A 16,812-nucleotide genomic window follows, 5' to 3' on the forward strand; every position below is an offset into this window, starting at 1 on the left:
GCTAAGCTAGCCTGAAATAGCATCTCAGTGCTAAACATGTGGCAGGAAGCTAATGCTAATGTCACATTTGTAAAGAAGTCTCATGAATGAAATAATAAATATCTTTGTCATTGATGTCATATGTCTATTTATTCAATAATTTAGCACCAAAAATGGTTTTGAATTGAAAATGTTTTGTTGAGATTAATGGCGACTAATTAATTAGAGAACCTGCAATTAACTCAATAGAAAAATTTAATAGAGTCCCAGTTATAAGAAAAATATATTAGACGCGCTGTTTACAGTTTGCCTTCACCAGATTTTTAGTCTTTACACCATCACACTGTCTCTATGGTGAAACGTGGCGGTGGCAGCATCAGGCTGTGGGATTCTTTTCTTCACCAGGCTCAGGGTAGCTGGTTGAAGTTGTTGTGATGGATGGAGCTAAACAACAGAAAGGAAACATGCAGAAATATTTGATAAAATATAAAATAAAACCATTTATAGAGACTTTGTGCAGATTTATGTAAAATGAGTCACGTTGTGTTTATTCGTCAGGGAAAAATAAAACGAACACAAAATACATTTTACTAGATTTATCCAACGCCTGATTTCCATGTGTAGCTGCAGGGTGGTAAACAAATACTTTATCCAGCAGACAATGTATTCAAATTGTTTTTTCCTTTTGAAGTTGCATGGCTGTAACTGGGGTTTTGCAGTTCTTTAGGCATATTTTTCTCTTTTTATATTCAGCATGCAAGCAGAGGCGAGTTTTTTTGGATCTGAGGTAATCGGATTTAACATTCCTGTGCAGTAACCGTGCAGTGGGAGAAATCATGTCAGTGTTTTTATGTGTCAGACTGCTGAGGAGCATCGGAGCTTAGCATTTGGGTTTCACTGGTTTGTACAAGAAAAATAAAAAAATCAGGAAAAGTCCAAATAAGGACCAATCTTTAAATATATTAGAGGTGGTTGAACATTTCTTGCACAACTCTGCACATAAAAAAATCAGCTTTTGTTTCAGGCTTCTTTTATTTTATTTTTCTTTCTCCTCCGTAAACTAAAACCGTAGAAGCAGTTCTTCAGCTTTGACCACCCGTTGCTGACACAGCTGGGGACAAATTAACCATTATTCTGTGCATGTGAGTGTATCTCCCTCCGGTTTCCAGGCAACCAGAGCAGATAATGTGCCTTGATGTAAAACGGGTTTCTGTCTCTCTGTTTGCGGATACGTTTGACACACTATTTGCTTTTTATCTTATTTTCGCCTGACATGGTCCTGAGGAATCAAGGTGTCTCCTCGGAGCCTGCAAGCATCTGAAATAGAGTCGATTAATCAACTATTCTGACGATTATTCAATTAATCGCATACAAAATTAGCCACATTTTACAGATTTTTCATTTAACCACCTAAGCCTTTTTGTAGAAAATGAGAAGTACTTTAAACAATGGAAATAAATAAATACTTCAATTCCTTTTTACATTTTGTTGCCTAAAATGCAGTAAAACATCATTCCTTTAGTAAATCTCAACCCGCTGAAGCTACAACTATAATACCTGAGAAGATGTATATATTTTTGTGCAGTTTTGTCTTATTTACTGCTCTATTATTTTTTTCACCAAATTGACTTTTTTTGACTCTATATACTCCAGTTAACGAAAATCAACTAGTTGACGAAATTAGTTGACGATTTTTTCATCAATTGATTAATCACAACTAATCTGATTAATTGTTTCAGCCCTAATCTGAAATCGGGCCACACTTTAGACCTTTCACTGTGGCACATTATTTATTTTAGGTAAAAAATGATCAGGAACTGAGCAATATTTTAAAATGTGAAGCTATTATACTAAAAAAATTTAAAAATGTTAGCTTTGTGTGTTTTTTTTCCTTGGCGTTTTTATGTAAAATATGCTTAACGGATGACAATAATAGTTTCAGGAAGATTCATTTTTATTTTATTTTATTTTTTTTATCAATAGGTTTGAAAAATGTTAACATCAAAATAAAAATAAAAAAATCTATTAACCTAAAAAATAGCAAAAAAAGTTTTAGTTTAAGTTAAAAATGTAAGCAGTTTTGGTAAAGAATCCAACATATACGTGGCTAAATGTTTGCCTACATATATGTATAAAAACACTTTTTCAGATTTTTGATTCATTTACTTCCATTTTACAACTATGCAGCCCTAATAAAGCACCGCAAATAACATCAGGCTGTAAAGTTAACATTAGCTTTTATGCTAGTAAGTAGTAATCTGGGTGTTTTTCCCCACTTGGTAATCTTTTACTTTTCCTCTTTTAATTAATTTCTCAACTTATGCACCACTCCCACTTTCTAACTATCACCAACATCTAATTTTAATGTGTAATTTCTCAGCAACAAATGGGATTATGTGCTCTGTTGTTAATGCTAATCAGCTGCTAAGCTAATGCGACATTTAGCTATTTGGAAAATGGTTTGGAAAAGAAAATATGACTCTTTTAACATAATATCTGTTGCTTGATCTTGAAGATAATAAATCCTTTAACTCTGACTAACCTTTACACAAATATTACAGAGATAAATGTGTTTAAGTATAGAAAGGGGAGGATGACAAAGATTTTATGAGGTTTAGTTTAATCAATATCCACTAACAGTGGAGCCGTGGATGGATGTTGTCATTGCATTAATTATTGAGAAGAAATTCTTCTTAATAAATTGATGTAATATAGCATTGGACAGAAGATGGAGCAACTGTGGCTCTGCTACAAAACAACAGAAACAATCCAGCTAATTTATTTAGATTACCAGAGATCCCATAAACCAGAAATCAATAATGCTTCTAACAGTATTCCAATTTAGCTTTAAATCTGTTATCGCTCCAGCAGCTGTGTTTTTCCAGCACTCCATCTTTAGGCTAATTATGTTGATACAGCCATCAGGTCCTAATGAAAGGGTCTAAATGATAGTGTAGCTGGAGGCAGTGGCAGACCTTTAATCTGCCCTGATCAGGCATTACGAGCCCCTAATAAGAGAATAAATCTGCCTGTGAGTCTTCAGGCTTAATCGATAGAACATTAAGCCGTGATGAGGACACGACCGGTCATAATACGAGGGCTACACCTCTAACCAGCTACTTTCTAGTGTAAATCAAGCAATCTCAAATGGAAAGCATCTTGTTTTGGTTTGTCGGAATTGAGACTGTTTTTACCCCTGATAGTCCGGTAGATTTGGTTTAATTGGGGATTAAAATAGCACCGTTTGCTACATTTTCAGCTGCTGCTGTTCATTTTCACACTTTCAATTGTGTCAAACAATTCAATGTTTCCCTCCTCACCTGTGGTGGCGCTGCATCAAGAACCACTGAAGGAAATGACATGAAAACCTCTGAAGACACTGAGCTCAACTTCCTTCTTCTCAAAATGTAAAGAAATTGTAGTGCAGATTTTAGCGGTTGTAGGATTTCTGTTTTGTTTTTGGTAAAAGACCATTGGCCATTTATCCAGTTAGCATTAGACTCTCACATTTGGTTGTATTTACCCAGTATACCTGGCTAATTTTGGAGCGGTTTCCAGTCCACTTGGCGTTCACATATGCATTTGAACCGCACCAGAGTTCACTTCAACCGAACCAAGACAGAGATTTGTAGACGGACCAGAGTTCACTTATTTAGAGTTTGATTACTGATTCACATCTCCACAAACGAACCGGACTTTCTAGGCAAAAATACTGGAGTTGGATTAAAGCGGACTAAACCGTAGAGATGCGATTCGATTCCAATTTTTAGGGTCACGATTGAACTTTAACAATTTTTATTTCAGAAATCTATTCTCCTAATCAGAAGGTCTAAAGATTCTGTTTAAATTATGTGACTGACGAGAGAAAAAGTGCAAACAAAGAGAACATTTATTTAAAACAGTGTTCATACTTGACAAGAATAGGTTTGTGCACAAAGTTCTGTAACTTACCAGTATTAGGTTAGCTTAGGTTTAGCTGCCTGGCTTTTTCTTACATAAAAAAAAATATCAAAGAATTATTCAAGTGGCCGATTGAATGCTTAATAAAATATCCAAAGATGCACAAATTAATCACATTAAAATCAATTTTTGAGCCTTTTGAATTGATTCAGAATATTCAGGACTAGGAACTGGATTTTCTTTCTGCTAAATTTGCTGGAACTCTGCTTGGGTTGCTATGGAACGGGCGGAATTCCACTGGGGTTGCTAGGTAACAGGCAGAATTCCACTGGGGTTGCTAGGTAACGGCCTGGGTTTCTCTGAGGTTACTAGGTGAAGGGTCAGTGCCTGCTAACTTGTGACTCCATATTTCGAAATGTTTGAAACGGCTCATTTTACAGACACAGAAACACTTTTAACTTATTGCCAAAAAACGCCTGGGTGTTTTTTTTTAAACGCTTCAGATGTTTTTAGAAGAAAAATAATAAATCATGCAAAGAAATGATTGATTCTGTTTTCATTTATCATGTGATGAATTGACTTTTTGCTTATTTTGACTGTGCTTAAACCTCATACGTTGGTTCTCAAACGTCCAACAGGAGAACAATAATCCTTCTTTCATTTCCGGGAAACAAAGACGACTGGCTGTTATTTATTTATCTGTAGGTCTGATTTGTGCGCCGGGCCATAAGTGGTCCGGGTGAGAGCCGGTGCTTGTGGCAACTTCAAAGTTGTGGCGTCCTTTCATGTGTCTCCGAGGCGACGGGTTTAACACAATGGGAGGCTTCAAAGTGCCGTTGCAGAGACCAAAGAGTGGGGGTCATTCTACCTTATGCATTGCAACATAAATAAGATTTTATTTTGCCTTTGAACATTTGCCAGAAGAGGGTCGTCTGGTTTAGTTTTTGTGCTTCTGATTGGCTGGTGTGTGATGAAGGTGAGGTTGGACTCGGGGTTAAACGCTTACCTGACTTCACTGTTGACTCATCAGAGCTGAAGGTCTTACCTGCGTCACGTTTCTGTTTTTAACTGCTGGATCAGGAGAAATGTTGTTCATCGAATTGATTTATTATCAGTTTTTAAGGCGAACAACAAAACAAGAAAGTGTTTCTCCTTAATCTTCAGTAGATGATTATGAAACGTTACTAAATGGATAAATAAAACAGAATGGACGCATTACTCTTTGTAACATTTAGTCATATTCCTGCAGCAGCTGAAACCGATCAGTCCTGGATCAGTGTCATCCACAATATTCTTCATTTCCCACATTTTGTCAACCACACTTTTTCCTTCCACTCAACTTTCCATTCATGTGCTTTGATACTCTTGACATTACTCTGGCTCTCGGCAAAACCATAAAATCTCACCAAGTATTTTTGGTCTGGTTTTTAGTGCAAATATAATAAGACAAAAGTAACTTTTCGGTAAGTTATAGCAGCTGGTTTTAAATCAGTAATATCTTAATATTGGTGAAATTAGTTTGCCTGGCGGATAATTTAATTGAAAACATGAAAACAATGTCTTATAACTGAAATAATCCGGCACTAATAAATTGGATTAATGGTAAGGTATTATTGACAAAGGAAGCTGTTATAACTTACTAAAACGTTTCTTGTAAGTACATTTTTTTTATTCCAAGTGAACAAAGATATTCATCGTCCGTCTGTCCATTATATCAGTATGTAAGCTTGTGAGTGCAGCAGCAGTCGGTGCTGCCTGGTCTGCAGCCTGTTCTCTACTGTGGCCTCCAGCCAGTCAGCGATCTCCGTTCAGTGAGCGCTCTGGTGAACAGCGTTCGCTGTGAGAGGCCGACCGGCCGGCCGGCCGGCGGCAGCTGATGCCACGTTCCAGCAGCCTGATACCAGCTCCGCTCCGCCGGTGCCGCTCCGCCATCCGGGCCGCAGCTGGGAAAAACACACAGCTCACTTACACACCAGCGCTGTCGGGAATACAAAGAGAGGCAGAGCGGCAACCAGAGGGGCTTTTATTACGAATTAAATGTCTAAACTGACTAATTATGTAGTTAGGAAGTATAAATGGGAACATCAAACAAGCAACAGACATTAAACTTTCTCTAATGCTGTCATCAAATATTGGGATGAAGACCAGAATTAATCAATGACAGAGTTTGGTAGTAACTAGTTACATTTACTTGAGTAACTTTTTTTAAATTACTTTTTGGAGTATATTGTACTTTTTACTTTTGAGTAATTTTATTATGAAGTCTTTTTACTCTTACTTGAGTAAAACTTATGGATTTTCTCTCCACTGAATGAAAAACAAACATGTTTTAACTAAAAATTTACCAAACACAGACACACACCTGCAGTTTTTGTCAAAGCTTCCGAAGTTTTTTTATTGAAAGAAACTGATTTAGAAACAATTATTTTACCTGATTTTGTCATTTTTTGTTACTTATATGAATTATTGTCATGTTGGCCCCTAAAATACCAAAATTTCCACTACACTTTATATTTTGGTCCATCTGATGATGTAATTTAAATGATTGTTAATTTGATCAGTTACTCAGTACTCGAGTAAACATTTTACCAAATACCTTTTTACTATTTTTGGAAAATAAACTCACGCTTTTGCATTAGGATGAATCTGTTTTCCAGCCGTATAGCTGCAATGGAAACACTTTATTTGAGTCATACCAGTCACATGATCAACAACTGGATGTTACTACTGGCGAAAACGACAAAGAAGACAGCAGGAAGTAGTAGGAGGGTGATGATTTGTTTTTGTTTAGATTTTTTTTTTCAGACTGGCTCACAGTCGTAAAAAATTGGTCTCATTTGAACGTATTGAATCCGTAACTCTTTTGTAAAATCACAGACTACAATTTCTGCCTGAATAGACGCTGACGTCTCCTCTTGTGGCTGAATTATACTGATATATCTCATGTAACTGTTTACATCCCTGCCATGATTTTTAACGGCTTAGCGCGAGAACAAACTTAATCATGTGTGATTTTAGCTTTATTTAATTTCATAGCAGAAACATCGGAAGTGTTTTGTATCAACATTAGCAGAATATTGACGAAGATTTACACAGAAACTGACTGATATCTCACAGCCTCACTTAATTTTAGTTTATAATAACAACAAAGACTCAGAAAGGTGACTCAGTTGGTGTGAAACGGTTCCAGCTGGAGTTTCTCCATTCGTCGCTGACTAAAATGTCTTCCAGCGAGCCGTCTTTCTGTTCAGTCCGGTTATCGTGATGACTTGTAATGGCCAGATTCTCAGACTCATGAAGCTTCTGGAAGACAAATCGTGACTGAAGTTGGCGATCTCTCACATTAATCGCAGATTTCCTCTGAGGAACGGGCGCCCGCAGCTCCGGGTGCGGAGGGCGGGGAGGGACACGAAGCGCCGGCGTAAATAATCCCGAGTCGCGGCTGCTTTTCTCACACGGACTCGTAGCTTTGTGGCCTTCTCGGCTGCAGCGAAGCGTGGCTGAACGTGGTGCTTGTGATTTCCTGCAGGCTGCAGCTGGCAGACTGGCAGGTTTCCCTCTTCACGCGTGACTCAGCCCACAGATAATTACAAACAATGTGCTGCTGTCTGGCAGACGTGGCCGGTTCCTCCAGGGCCAACCGAAATATTTCTGGGGCCCTTAGCAGATTTGCATTTTTTAGCCTCCCCCCATATCAACATATCAACAACAGACACATCATCATTTTATTTATTTATTTCAAACAGTTCTTTGGAACAAAAATGCAAGTAACTAGTAAGATGAGACAAAACATGTGCATACATAATCAAGAATAAAATAATTAGTTTACCATTACTTTTCTGTTTGAAAAGTGTCAGGAAGAACACTTTTTTAATCCTACTCCTTATCTCAGTTTAATTAAATATATATAACTTACCGACTCAATAATGATCAAAAATTTGTAATTAAAACCATGTTATAGTATTCATATGCCTGTTCAATATACTGTGCAAAAGAACCAACAAATACAAGAAGAAAGTAATAAAAATATCCAAATGAAGTCATAATATTACAAGAATAGTCAAAATATTATGATAATAAAGTCATAATATCAGAATGAAGACAAAGAATTGCGAGGATAAATAATGATATTACGAGAATAAAGTCAAAATACTATGAGAATAGTCAAAATATTAGAAAAAAGTCATAATAATATCGGAATATAATCACAATTTTGAGTTTATTCTCATAAAACTGAGTATTCTCATAATATTGTGACTTTATTCTCATATAATGTTCTGTTTTTATTCTCTTAGCATGGTCCTACCACTCCGACATACTTGGTTGTGTCAGGGCCCTAATCAGTCGCTTAACTCGTGTATGCCTTGGGCCGGCCCTGGGTTCCTCAGGTACGTTTGTCTAAGAGACGAAAGCCTTTCTGGTACATTGAAGCGATTCATTAACTGCGGATGTCTTGGCCTCGTTCGATTTCTCTCAGGTCGATTCTAGGAAAGATCCAAACCAAATCAAGAAGTTATGTCAGTGAGGGCTTTTTCATCTGTGCTCCTGTTTCAGTTCAGGCCGGCCGTTTTTCTGCTGTTATTCCTGCTGTCAGATAACGAATCGCTGTAATATTACAGCAATATTAAAAGTCTCACATCAAAGTCTGGCTCCCTTGACATTTGTTTTTATGTTATTTTTGCATTTGTCGATGCAAATGGCATGAAATTTGTGCACATTTTTGATTAGTTTTGAGTGCAAATGTCTTCATATATGTGAAATAAGACAAAACTAACTGTCTTATTTCACGTATAAGAGAAAATAAGCTCCTTTCTCTTCAATAAGAGAAAGGAGCGATTATTATTGAAATAATTATTGAATATTGATAAAAATGTTCTGGTTCTGTGGAAGATTTTTCACTTATGGTAAAAATGTCTTAAAATTGAAATAATTTGCCACAGAACTACAAGTCTTTATTAATGTTCAAGAATTATTTACTGAAAAATTGCTCCTATATCTTTCTGAAATGTTACTTGTAAGTAAATTTTTTCTTATTTTAAGATATTTGCATTAGAAATTAGACCAGAAATACTTAAGATTTTGTGTTTTTACAGTGCAAATTGTGTGCTTTGGGGGACTTCACTGCAAAAACACAAAATGTTACCAAGTACTTTTATTTAGTTTTGAGTGAAAATATCTTAATACTGTTAAAATAAGACAAAACTAACTTACGAGTAACTTTTCAGCTTGTGTTAAGTCGATAATTATTGAATATTGATGAAAGATTGCTAGTTTCACTAGCAGATTAATTCACTTATAATATAGAAAAAATGTTTTATTAGTGAAATACTTTGCCAATGAGACAAACATTAAAGATCACCAACAAATATTTTATATTTTTACCTATTGTGTTTGTTTTGTTTTAATTCTTACTCATCTGTTTCTAAGTTTTTTTTTTTATCAATTAAAGTCCAATTTCAAAGAAAGAAAGTCAGGAAAAAAAAATTTCAGGGAATATTTACACAACAAAATGTAAACAAAATATCAAAATACCAAACATTAAAGAAAAATAACTGTAAACATCCAACCCAAACTGCTGATAAATGGTTCAAATCAGTTAGAAACATAAATATAAATGCACTCCACACTTTTCAGATGTTGATTTTTGTCACATTTTCCTTCCTTTTCACATGCTGTGTTGGTTCATTCCATAAAATCCCAATAAAATGTGATATAAATACACCGGTAGGGCTCTGTAAGTGTTGTTCCAATACATACTCTTAAATATAACTCAGTATAAAAGTAAAATATGTGATTTTTAATAGGTGTGGCGTAGAGGTGCTGTAGTTTTGGTGATTGAAGCAGCAGGATCTCCAGTCTGTGGCTCCTCAGAGGATAAAACATCCGTCTGATGTCTGGTTGGTTCCCATTTTCACTCCAGCTTCGGGTCCAGAACCCACCTGGGAACCTCGGATGGCGAACCGCACCTGCTTCCCTCCGGACCTTTTCCATCTTAGCACGAAAACATCACGACTCTTTTAAAGGTTTCAGGCCTCAGTAGGATCTCAGATAGTAGAAAACTGGACAGGAAAAACATGTCTGGTAAAACCAGTTTACTTCACATTTAATTCACCAGAGACACACCTGCAGTTTTTATTTAAAGAAACTGACTTGGAAAAAATATATTTTGCCTCATTTTGTTATTTTTTTGTTACTTATATGAATTATTGTAATTTTGGCTCTTAAAATACCAAAATTTCCACTAAACTTTATATTTTGATCCGTATGATGATGTAATTTTTAAATATTAGATTATTGATAATTTGATCAGTTACTCAGTACTTGAGTAGATTTTTTTTTTTTTTTTTACCAAATATGTCTTTACTCTTACTTAAATAATTTCTTGGATAGATACTTTTTACTTTTCCTTGAGTACATTTTTTGTGTATCTTTTCAGTAACAAGAACAGGATTTTGTTCAGTTTTGTTTTATTTTTTCTAAGACTCTGGATGTTTTTAGTATCTATTATTAATAAATTGCATTAAATTGAAAGAGTTCCACCTTAAATTTTCTATTTTAAGATTTTAATTGTATTTTTGTTTTTAACAGCCTGCCATCAGAGAAAACTTCAAATTTAGACTAATCCTGAGTAGTAATCGAGGACCGCCCAAAATTCTTCTGCGGGCCACAAATGGCCCCTGGGCTGTACTTTGGACACCCTTGAGTTTTTCCTCAGCCCCTTTATTTGGTTTCTCTTAGCAAAGGTGGACTCCACACAAAAAGACAAACCTTATTTCTGTTTCCTTTAGTATCTCTAAGCCAAGTCTTGCCCTGAGGTTGTGAACTACTAGAACCGAGCTTCGCCCGTGACCCAGTTCCTTTTTTTAATGAACTACTGAACCATATGAATCCAGCAGCTCTACATACCGTTGTTGCAAAAATTCCCTTGAAGGAAAGAAAAGGTTACAGAGGGATTTTGGTGCTTCGAGCGGTCCGTATCTGCATGCTCCTGCAAAAATAAATAATAAAAAAAGAAAACTGCTTAAATGTCACCAGGCATGACCTTCCTGAGATCAGCTAAGTTACCAACATTTTATTTTTAGATTTGCTGGAAAGCAGCTGAAGATTCCATGTTTTCAAGCAGGTAACAGAAGATTTGTTTTCAGCGTCATTCAAAGCTATCTTGGAGTTGTAGAAACATCTGCAGTTATCTGGAGCGCGTTAGGATTCGTAGTTATGTAGAAAAATATAGATTTTCTTCTTATTTTTAGTTATATTTCTACTGTGAACATGCATGAGGTTAGACTAAGAGGTTAAAGGTGGTGGGGAGAATACTAACTAAAAAGTAAGTTGGCTAACCCAAGCTCACTAATCATAAACATTAGCCATGCTAAAGCTAAAGCAGAGTATTTAGCAGATTCTAATGCTAAAACACTAATTGTAAACTTTAGTTGTGCTAATGCTAACATGGTACACCAACATGATATTTTGTGATTAGTTAGTTATGCTAAAGCATTATACTAGTGTTGTATTTAGCAGATGCTAATGCTAAATTCCTAATCATAAGCATTAGTTATGCTAATGCCAGGGCAGTATATCAACATGGTATTTAGCTTAAACTAATTCTAAAATGTTATGCAAACATGGTATTTAGCATAAGTAATGCTAAAGCAGTATACCAACACGGTATTTAGCGCATGCCAAGCACTAATAATAATCATGCTAATGCTAAGGCAGTAACATAGTATTTAGCTAATGTTAAAGCGCTAACTTTCTATTGTTTGTGTGTTTTATTTTGTTTCTGTATAAATTTATTGTTGAGGAAAAAAATAGAGAGATTATGAGATTACACGATGAGAGAAAACTGAACTTCTATGTTAAGTTTTAACCTCCTTCAAAATAAGATCATGAATATAAACGGCTAACTAACGATTCTGAACAGTCGTTAAGCTAAACTTCTACACAGATGTCGAACTGTATTCAACTGAAAGTTTACAAAAAAGCCAAGTAGAATAACCCTTTAGAGTTTATCTGGAAAAAATAATTTAGAGGACGCAAATAGCTAAATGTTTTCAAAGTTAGGAAATGCGCTAAATGAAAAATTAGCTCAGATGTTAGCACATTAACGGAATTGTCTGCCACTGTTAAACAGTTATAAATTATCTCTTTTCTGAAGTGTTACGTATGGAAATCTTTTTTAAAAAAAGTCCAAATTAAAACCTAAACCAGTCATACAACGAGCCTCCCTTCTAAAAGCATGTAAATGTTTTTGTTTCTGTTCATTACCGTTCAATCAGTGGTTGTTAAAATGTCACTCCCTTCCCCTGGAAGACAGAGGAGCACACAGCACTCGGCTGACCACAGCTCACATGGCTTCTGATCGATATCTTCTCCTGTTGCCTCTCATTTCCACTCCCATCTGCCTGTTTCTGCCAGAACGAGCCGCAGATATTCAGAGATATTACACGAGATCGTAAGTGAGCCTTTTAGCGCCCACAGAGGGAGATTTACTGCTGTGTTTGTGGCACTTTAAAGAGGGTTGTAATAAAAGCTCGTAAAGGAAGGCAGGCATCACGAAAGAGGTTTCACCAGGGAGATTAATAGTCTATTAAAAGCTGAATCAAAAGATCAAAATGGTGACAAATGAAAGTCGGATGATGTAGATTGTTCAGTTTGATCAAAATATCGCAGTAAAGATGGTGATGAAGGATGCTTTGATGCAAAAAACCCCCCTAGATTTACTGATAAATGCTAATGCTAATTAGCTGTGGTTGGGTTGCCAGGCTTGTTTGACCATCCACCATTTTACACTTTTAATCCTTGGAAAATTGTGGAGTTAGAGTCGCCACTAAATGTAGAATCAAAAAGCTACTACTTTTAATAATAATAAAAAATATATAAAAATGTTAAAAATAATTTTAAAAAAAATATATATAAAATGTAAATACAAAAATACAAAATTTAAATATGTAATAATAAAAAATAAAAGGAATAAAAATGTCTTGTTTTTTGCAATTACATATAAATTGAAAATTTAAAAAAGAAATGCAAAAATAGAAAAATAAAATGCAATAGAAATAAAACAATAAAGAGATTATTTCTTTTTAAATAAAAATGAATAAAAACAAATATGTAAATAAATGCATAAATAAATTATTCCAACAGGTACTTCTTTTTTTAGTAAAAAAAGTAAAATTAAAAACAATTTAAAGTCAAAATGAATAACAGTAAAAAAAATTATAAGTAAGTCGAAAAATAGAAAAATAACATAAAATACACAATAAAAAAAGAATCAAGAAACTACATCTTTATGAAATAAAAAATAATAAACATTTAAAATAATAAAAAATAATTCAATAAAAAATATATAAATGAATACAAATATAAAAATAAAAAGAACCATGCAACTATTTAAGAAGAACCTGAGGGATTGGGACCAAATGGAGAATAAATACTAATATTCAACTATTAAAATGTATATTTTATCAAAATAATTGTTTTATAAATATTCTGCAAGTCAGCAGCAGTCATGGTTCAATCAATACTCAGACTCTGCTCCCTTATATAGAAACGTAGCCATAATTTGATGTAGCCTTGCAGAAATGTTTCTGCTGAGCATCTTATCGGCCCAACTTGATTACAAGTCCTGATAAAAATCACAGTTCATGCTGTCAGAATGGCTCCTATGAGGAATCAGCATTTATTGTCATCCCCATCCAAGTTATTGTTTTCTAGCTAACGAAAAGCCTCAAACGTTATACAGCAGAATATGAATCAGTGTCTGTCTTTTGGTCTTTATTTTCATTTTTGTCATCCATAAAGTTGAGATTTTAACCACCTTTGTTTTATTAGGCCAACCATGTTAAAATGGAGATAACTTGGGTGTGGCAGGTCACATAACCACAAAATAATTCATTCAAAATTATTGCATTTAACAAAAAAACTAGTTATGTTTAAAAGAATAATTTAATAAAGAGCATTAAATTTAAAATTTAGCTATGACTAAATGAAAATTTCTTATTTTTTATGTACCATAAGCTTAAGTTGACAAATTTTACTTTAAGCACATTGCTTTTTAAAACTCGAAGCAACAAAAATTTTTTATTGCATCATTTTGTGAAAATAAATATGATCGGTCACTATTGCTAAGGCTAATATGGTCCACCAAAAATGTAAGCAGCTAATCATATAATGCTAACTGTAATGTTAAAGCTAGCAGTAGTTCAGGATATGCCATGGTTTATGAAGGTTTGTTGCACATTGTCATCAATAAACAAAAAAATCTTTGTGCTAATTTCTTACTAAACTAGACTATGCTAACAATGATATGCTAATTTAAAATACACTTAAAGCTAGCAGGATTCTGAAGCTTAGCACAATTCCAAATTGATTCTAGAGACAATCTGACAAGTTATTTTCTAGTCATGTGACAGTGGATATTATTACTGATTATTACAAACAGCTGCTTTACTTATTGAGAAATAAGATATTATCACTGAATAACTTAAATCCCCAAACAATTCAGCTGTAAATCAGAAAATGAATCAACAAAAAACTGAAATTTAAAGATTAACTTGAACTTTGTAATTTTATGATGCTGTGAACATTTAGTCACAATTAAGACACATAGCAGGGTTTTTGGTTAATTAATTGTGTCATCTATCCACTGCTTGTAGGCACAGACATCCGTGAAACCACTTGGTTCATTGAACGCATACCATGGATCTCCAGTGAAGGCCATTACGCCATACAGCCTGTTGTTGAACACAAATCCTCCACCAGAGTCGCCCTGTCACAAACACCAAGCTTTTAGTTGTTTTGCTGCTGAGATTTATCCAGTAAAATAGAAACAATGTCTAAATTTTGTGCAGAAATTGTTGAAAGACTGACATACTTGAGATGGGTCCTTCTTAGAGCTTCCCGCACTGTACCACTTCTGGTATGTGCGCTTAAAGTACTCAAGTTTTGCCATTGTCTTTTCCAACTTTTCATTTGTAACTATCTTAAACTCTGCACACTGAAGACCATCTGGAGAATCTTTGACTGTAGAGGAAAAACAGCGTAAACATGTAAAGTCTGTTGACACACTTTGCTCAGGTTATCACCTTGTTATCTGTGGTTATTAAGCTGCGATATGTTACTTGTATAAAATGTATTTTTTACATTTGTATCAAAACTGAAGAATGGCTTCCTCCACCTCCTCCTTTTTTTTAGCTATCTGCAGAAATGCACCACTCCAGGTCAAAAAGAACCAATCAGAGCCAAGAGGAGGGTCTTAGCGCTGTCAATCAGTGCTCATGTACGCCCAGTTCACTTTACATGGGAGGGACCTGTAATGTTGCTGGTTCAAATTTTCAGGCTAAATTCACAGTTTTCTCAGAATTTCCTATTTCAGCTTTAAGCAGTTTATCTCAGAGTTTTTGATGATCAAAACTTGAACAAGCTACTAAGTTCAGCTTCAGCAGAGAGTCTAAAAACTGATTTGAATATCTGAGTCATTTTGAGGAAATAAGAAAAACAATGAGAAACATGAACATTCATCTCACCTCTTTTGTTAAAAAATCCAACTTGTGTTGCTCCAAAACCTGCAATCTGAACCTTGGTGCCACTGAAACACAAGAAAAACAAAACTGAAAATAAGTCACATTAAGAAAAACAACTAACTCTGGTAGACCAGAGCTCAAACATTTTCCTGGATGAACTTTGCCTCATGTGGCAGATCAAGAACCAAGTTCTGAAATTTGAGAAGATAAAACTTACAGTAGGAGAGTATCTGGACAGTCAGGTAGTCTGATTGGTCGGATCGCTGTGATCTTTACTGGCAGCTTCAGGAGCATGATGTCATGTTCACGGCCGTTACTGTCTATATAAATCTCACGTTGAGTGATTCTATAAGTCAGCTTTAGAGCAGTTTTAGGATGAACTCCTACCTGTGCCTCAATAGCCCTAGACAAAAAAGACACAATTAATAAAGAATCAATCAGTTATTGGTGATTTTTTAGTTTTCCTGACTCACCATCCTGGATCTGACTTCCAGCAGTGAGCTGCAGTCAGAACCCACTGATCACTGATCAGAGATCCTCCACATAATTTTTCTTTTGTTCTGTTAAATGCAAAGACCTTCACATGATAGTGTCGCTCATCGTCTCTACAGTTCTGACCTCCAATGATTCTCTTCTGCAGAGACACTGAGCTCACCGCAACACCTGGAGAAGAAAGTTTCTGTTTTTAGCAAATAATGAATCAACATGACAACTTTATAAAATAAAACACAGGTCAACATAATTCATAGCATTTACAGCCAGTGGAAGTGTGTCCAGTGTGTCCGACTCACCCAGCCCCAGCAGCAGCAGCAGAACCTTCAGCAGAGCCATTGCTGGTCCAGCTTCCTGTGAATGTCTTCGGTCCTGCAGGAGCTTTAAACTCTGTTCACAACTTCCTGCTAGACAGGAAGTCTAGCAGTGTCCGTCCAATCACAGGACAGACACTGATCTATGCCAGGCTAGCTAGGCGGCCCTGACATCTGATCCACGATTCTTCAGGCTCTCTGTACGTCTAACAGTTTTTATATCTGGCTGCTCAGTCAGTGAGTTTCAGTCCAAATGTTTTCATGACAAAGTACAGAGCAATTTTATCTGAGGATTTGTAGGATTCCTTTAAATTTGGCCGATTAAAAGGATATAACATGGCAGTGTCTTAAATACATGTCTTTAAGGATTATGACAATATTCAATAAGCTCAACTTGACAAAACCTAAGACTGACTCTCCTTCTCTGAAGCATCTACTGCCAGATTTCCATGAAGCTGGTTTTTGGTGAATTTATTGCTAAAACTCAATAAGATCCCAATACTCTAGTAGACTTTGTTCTTTGATAAAGTTATGTGATAGTTTCAGACTTCTACAGCCTGTAGAGGTTAGACAGAAGACATATTTTATATGACTATTTCAGGTCA

The 16,812-nt window shown here is 35.4% G+C and overlaps 3 protein-coding genes and 1 long non-coding RNA gene across 9 annotated transcripts in view; 2 read left to right on the forward strand and 2 right to left on the reverse strand.

The window, feature by feature from the left end:
- The window catches only part of LOC114149750 (protein NLRC5-like), a 1,536,511-nt gene that overhangs the window by 1,336,130 nt on the left and 183,569 nt on the right, over window positions 1-16,812 (reverse strand). The gene's annotated exons all lie outside the window — the stretch shown is intronic.
- LOC114149825 (uncharacterized) overlaps window positions 1-16,812 on the forward strand; it is a 461,125-nt gene that overhangs the window by 321,134 nt on the left and 123,179 nt on the right. The window lies entirely within an intron of this gene.
- The window catches only part of LOC114149751 (voltage-dependent N-type calcium channel subunit alpha-1B-like), a 132,729-nt gene that overhangs the window by 7,485 nt on the left and 108,432 nt on the right, over window positions 1-16,812 (forward strand). The gene's annotated exons all lie outside the window — the stretch shown is intronic.
- On the reverse strand, window positions 14,428-16,352 carry LOC114149803 (trypsin-1-like). The gene is made up of 6 exons (XM_028025913.1): window positions 16,193-16,352; window positions 15,875-16,064; window positions 15,619-15,804; window positions 15,405-15,466; window positions 14,753-14,901; window positions 14,428-14,647 (listed from the first exon to the last, which is right to left on the reverse strand). The coding sequence occupies exons 1-6, from the start codon at window positions 16,230-16,232 to the stop codon at window positions 14,501-14,503; spliced, it is 774 nt and encodes a 257-aa protein (XP_027881714.1). The 5' UTR covers window positions 16,233-16,352; the 3' UTR covers window positions 14,428-14,500.

This window comes from Xiphophorus couchianus, chromosome 8 (assembly GCF_001444195.1).
Source record: "Xiphophorus couchianus chromosome 8, X_couchianus-1.0, whole genome shotgun sequence".
Classification (NCBI taxonomy): Eukaryota; Metazoa; Chordata; class Actinopteri; order Cyprinodontiformes; family Poeciliidae; genus Xiphophorus; species Xiphophorus couchianus.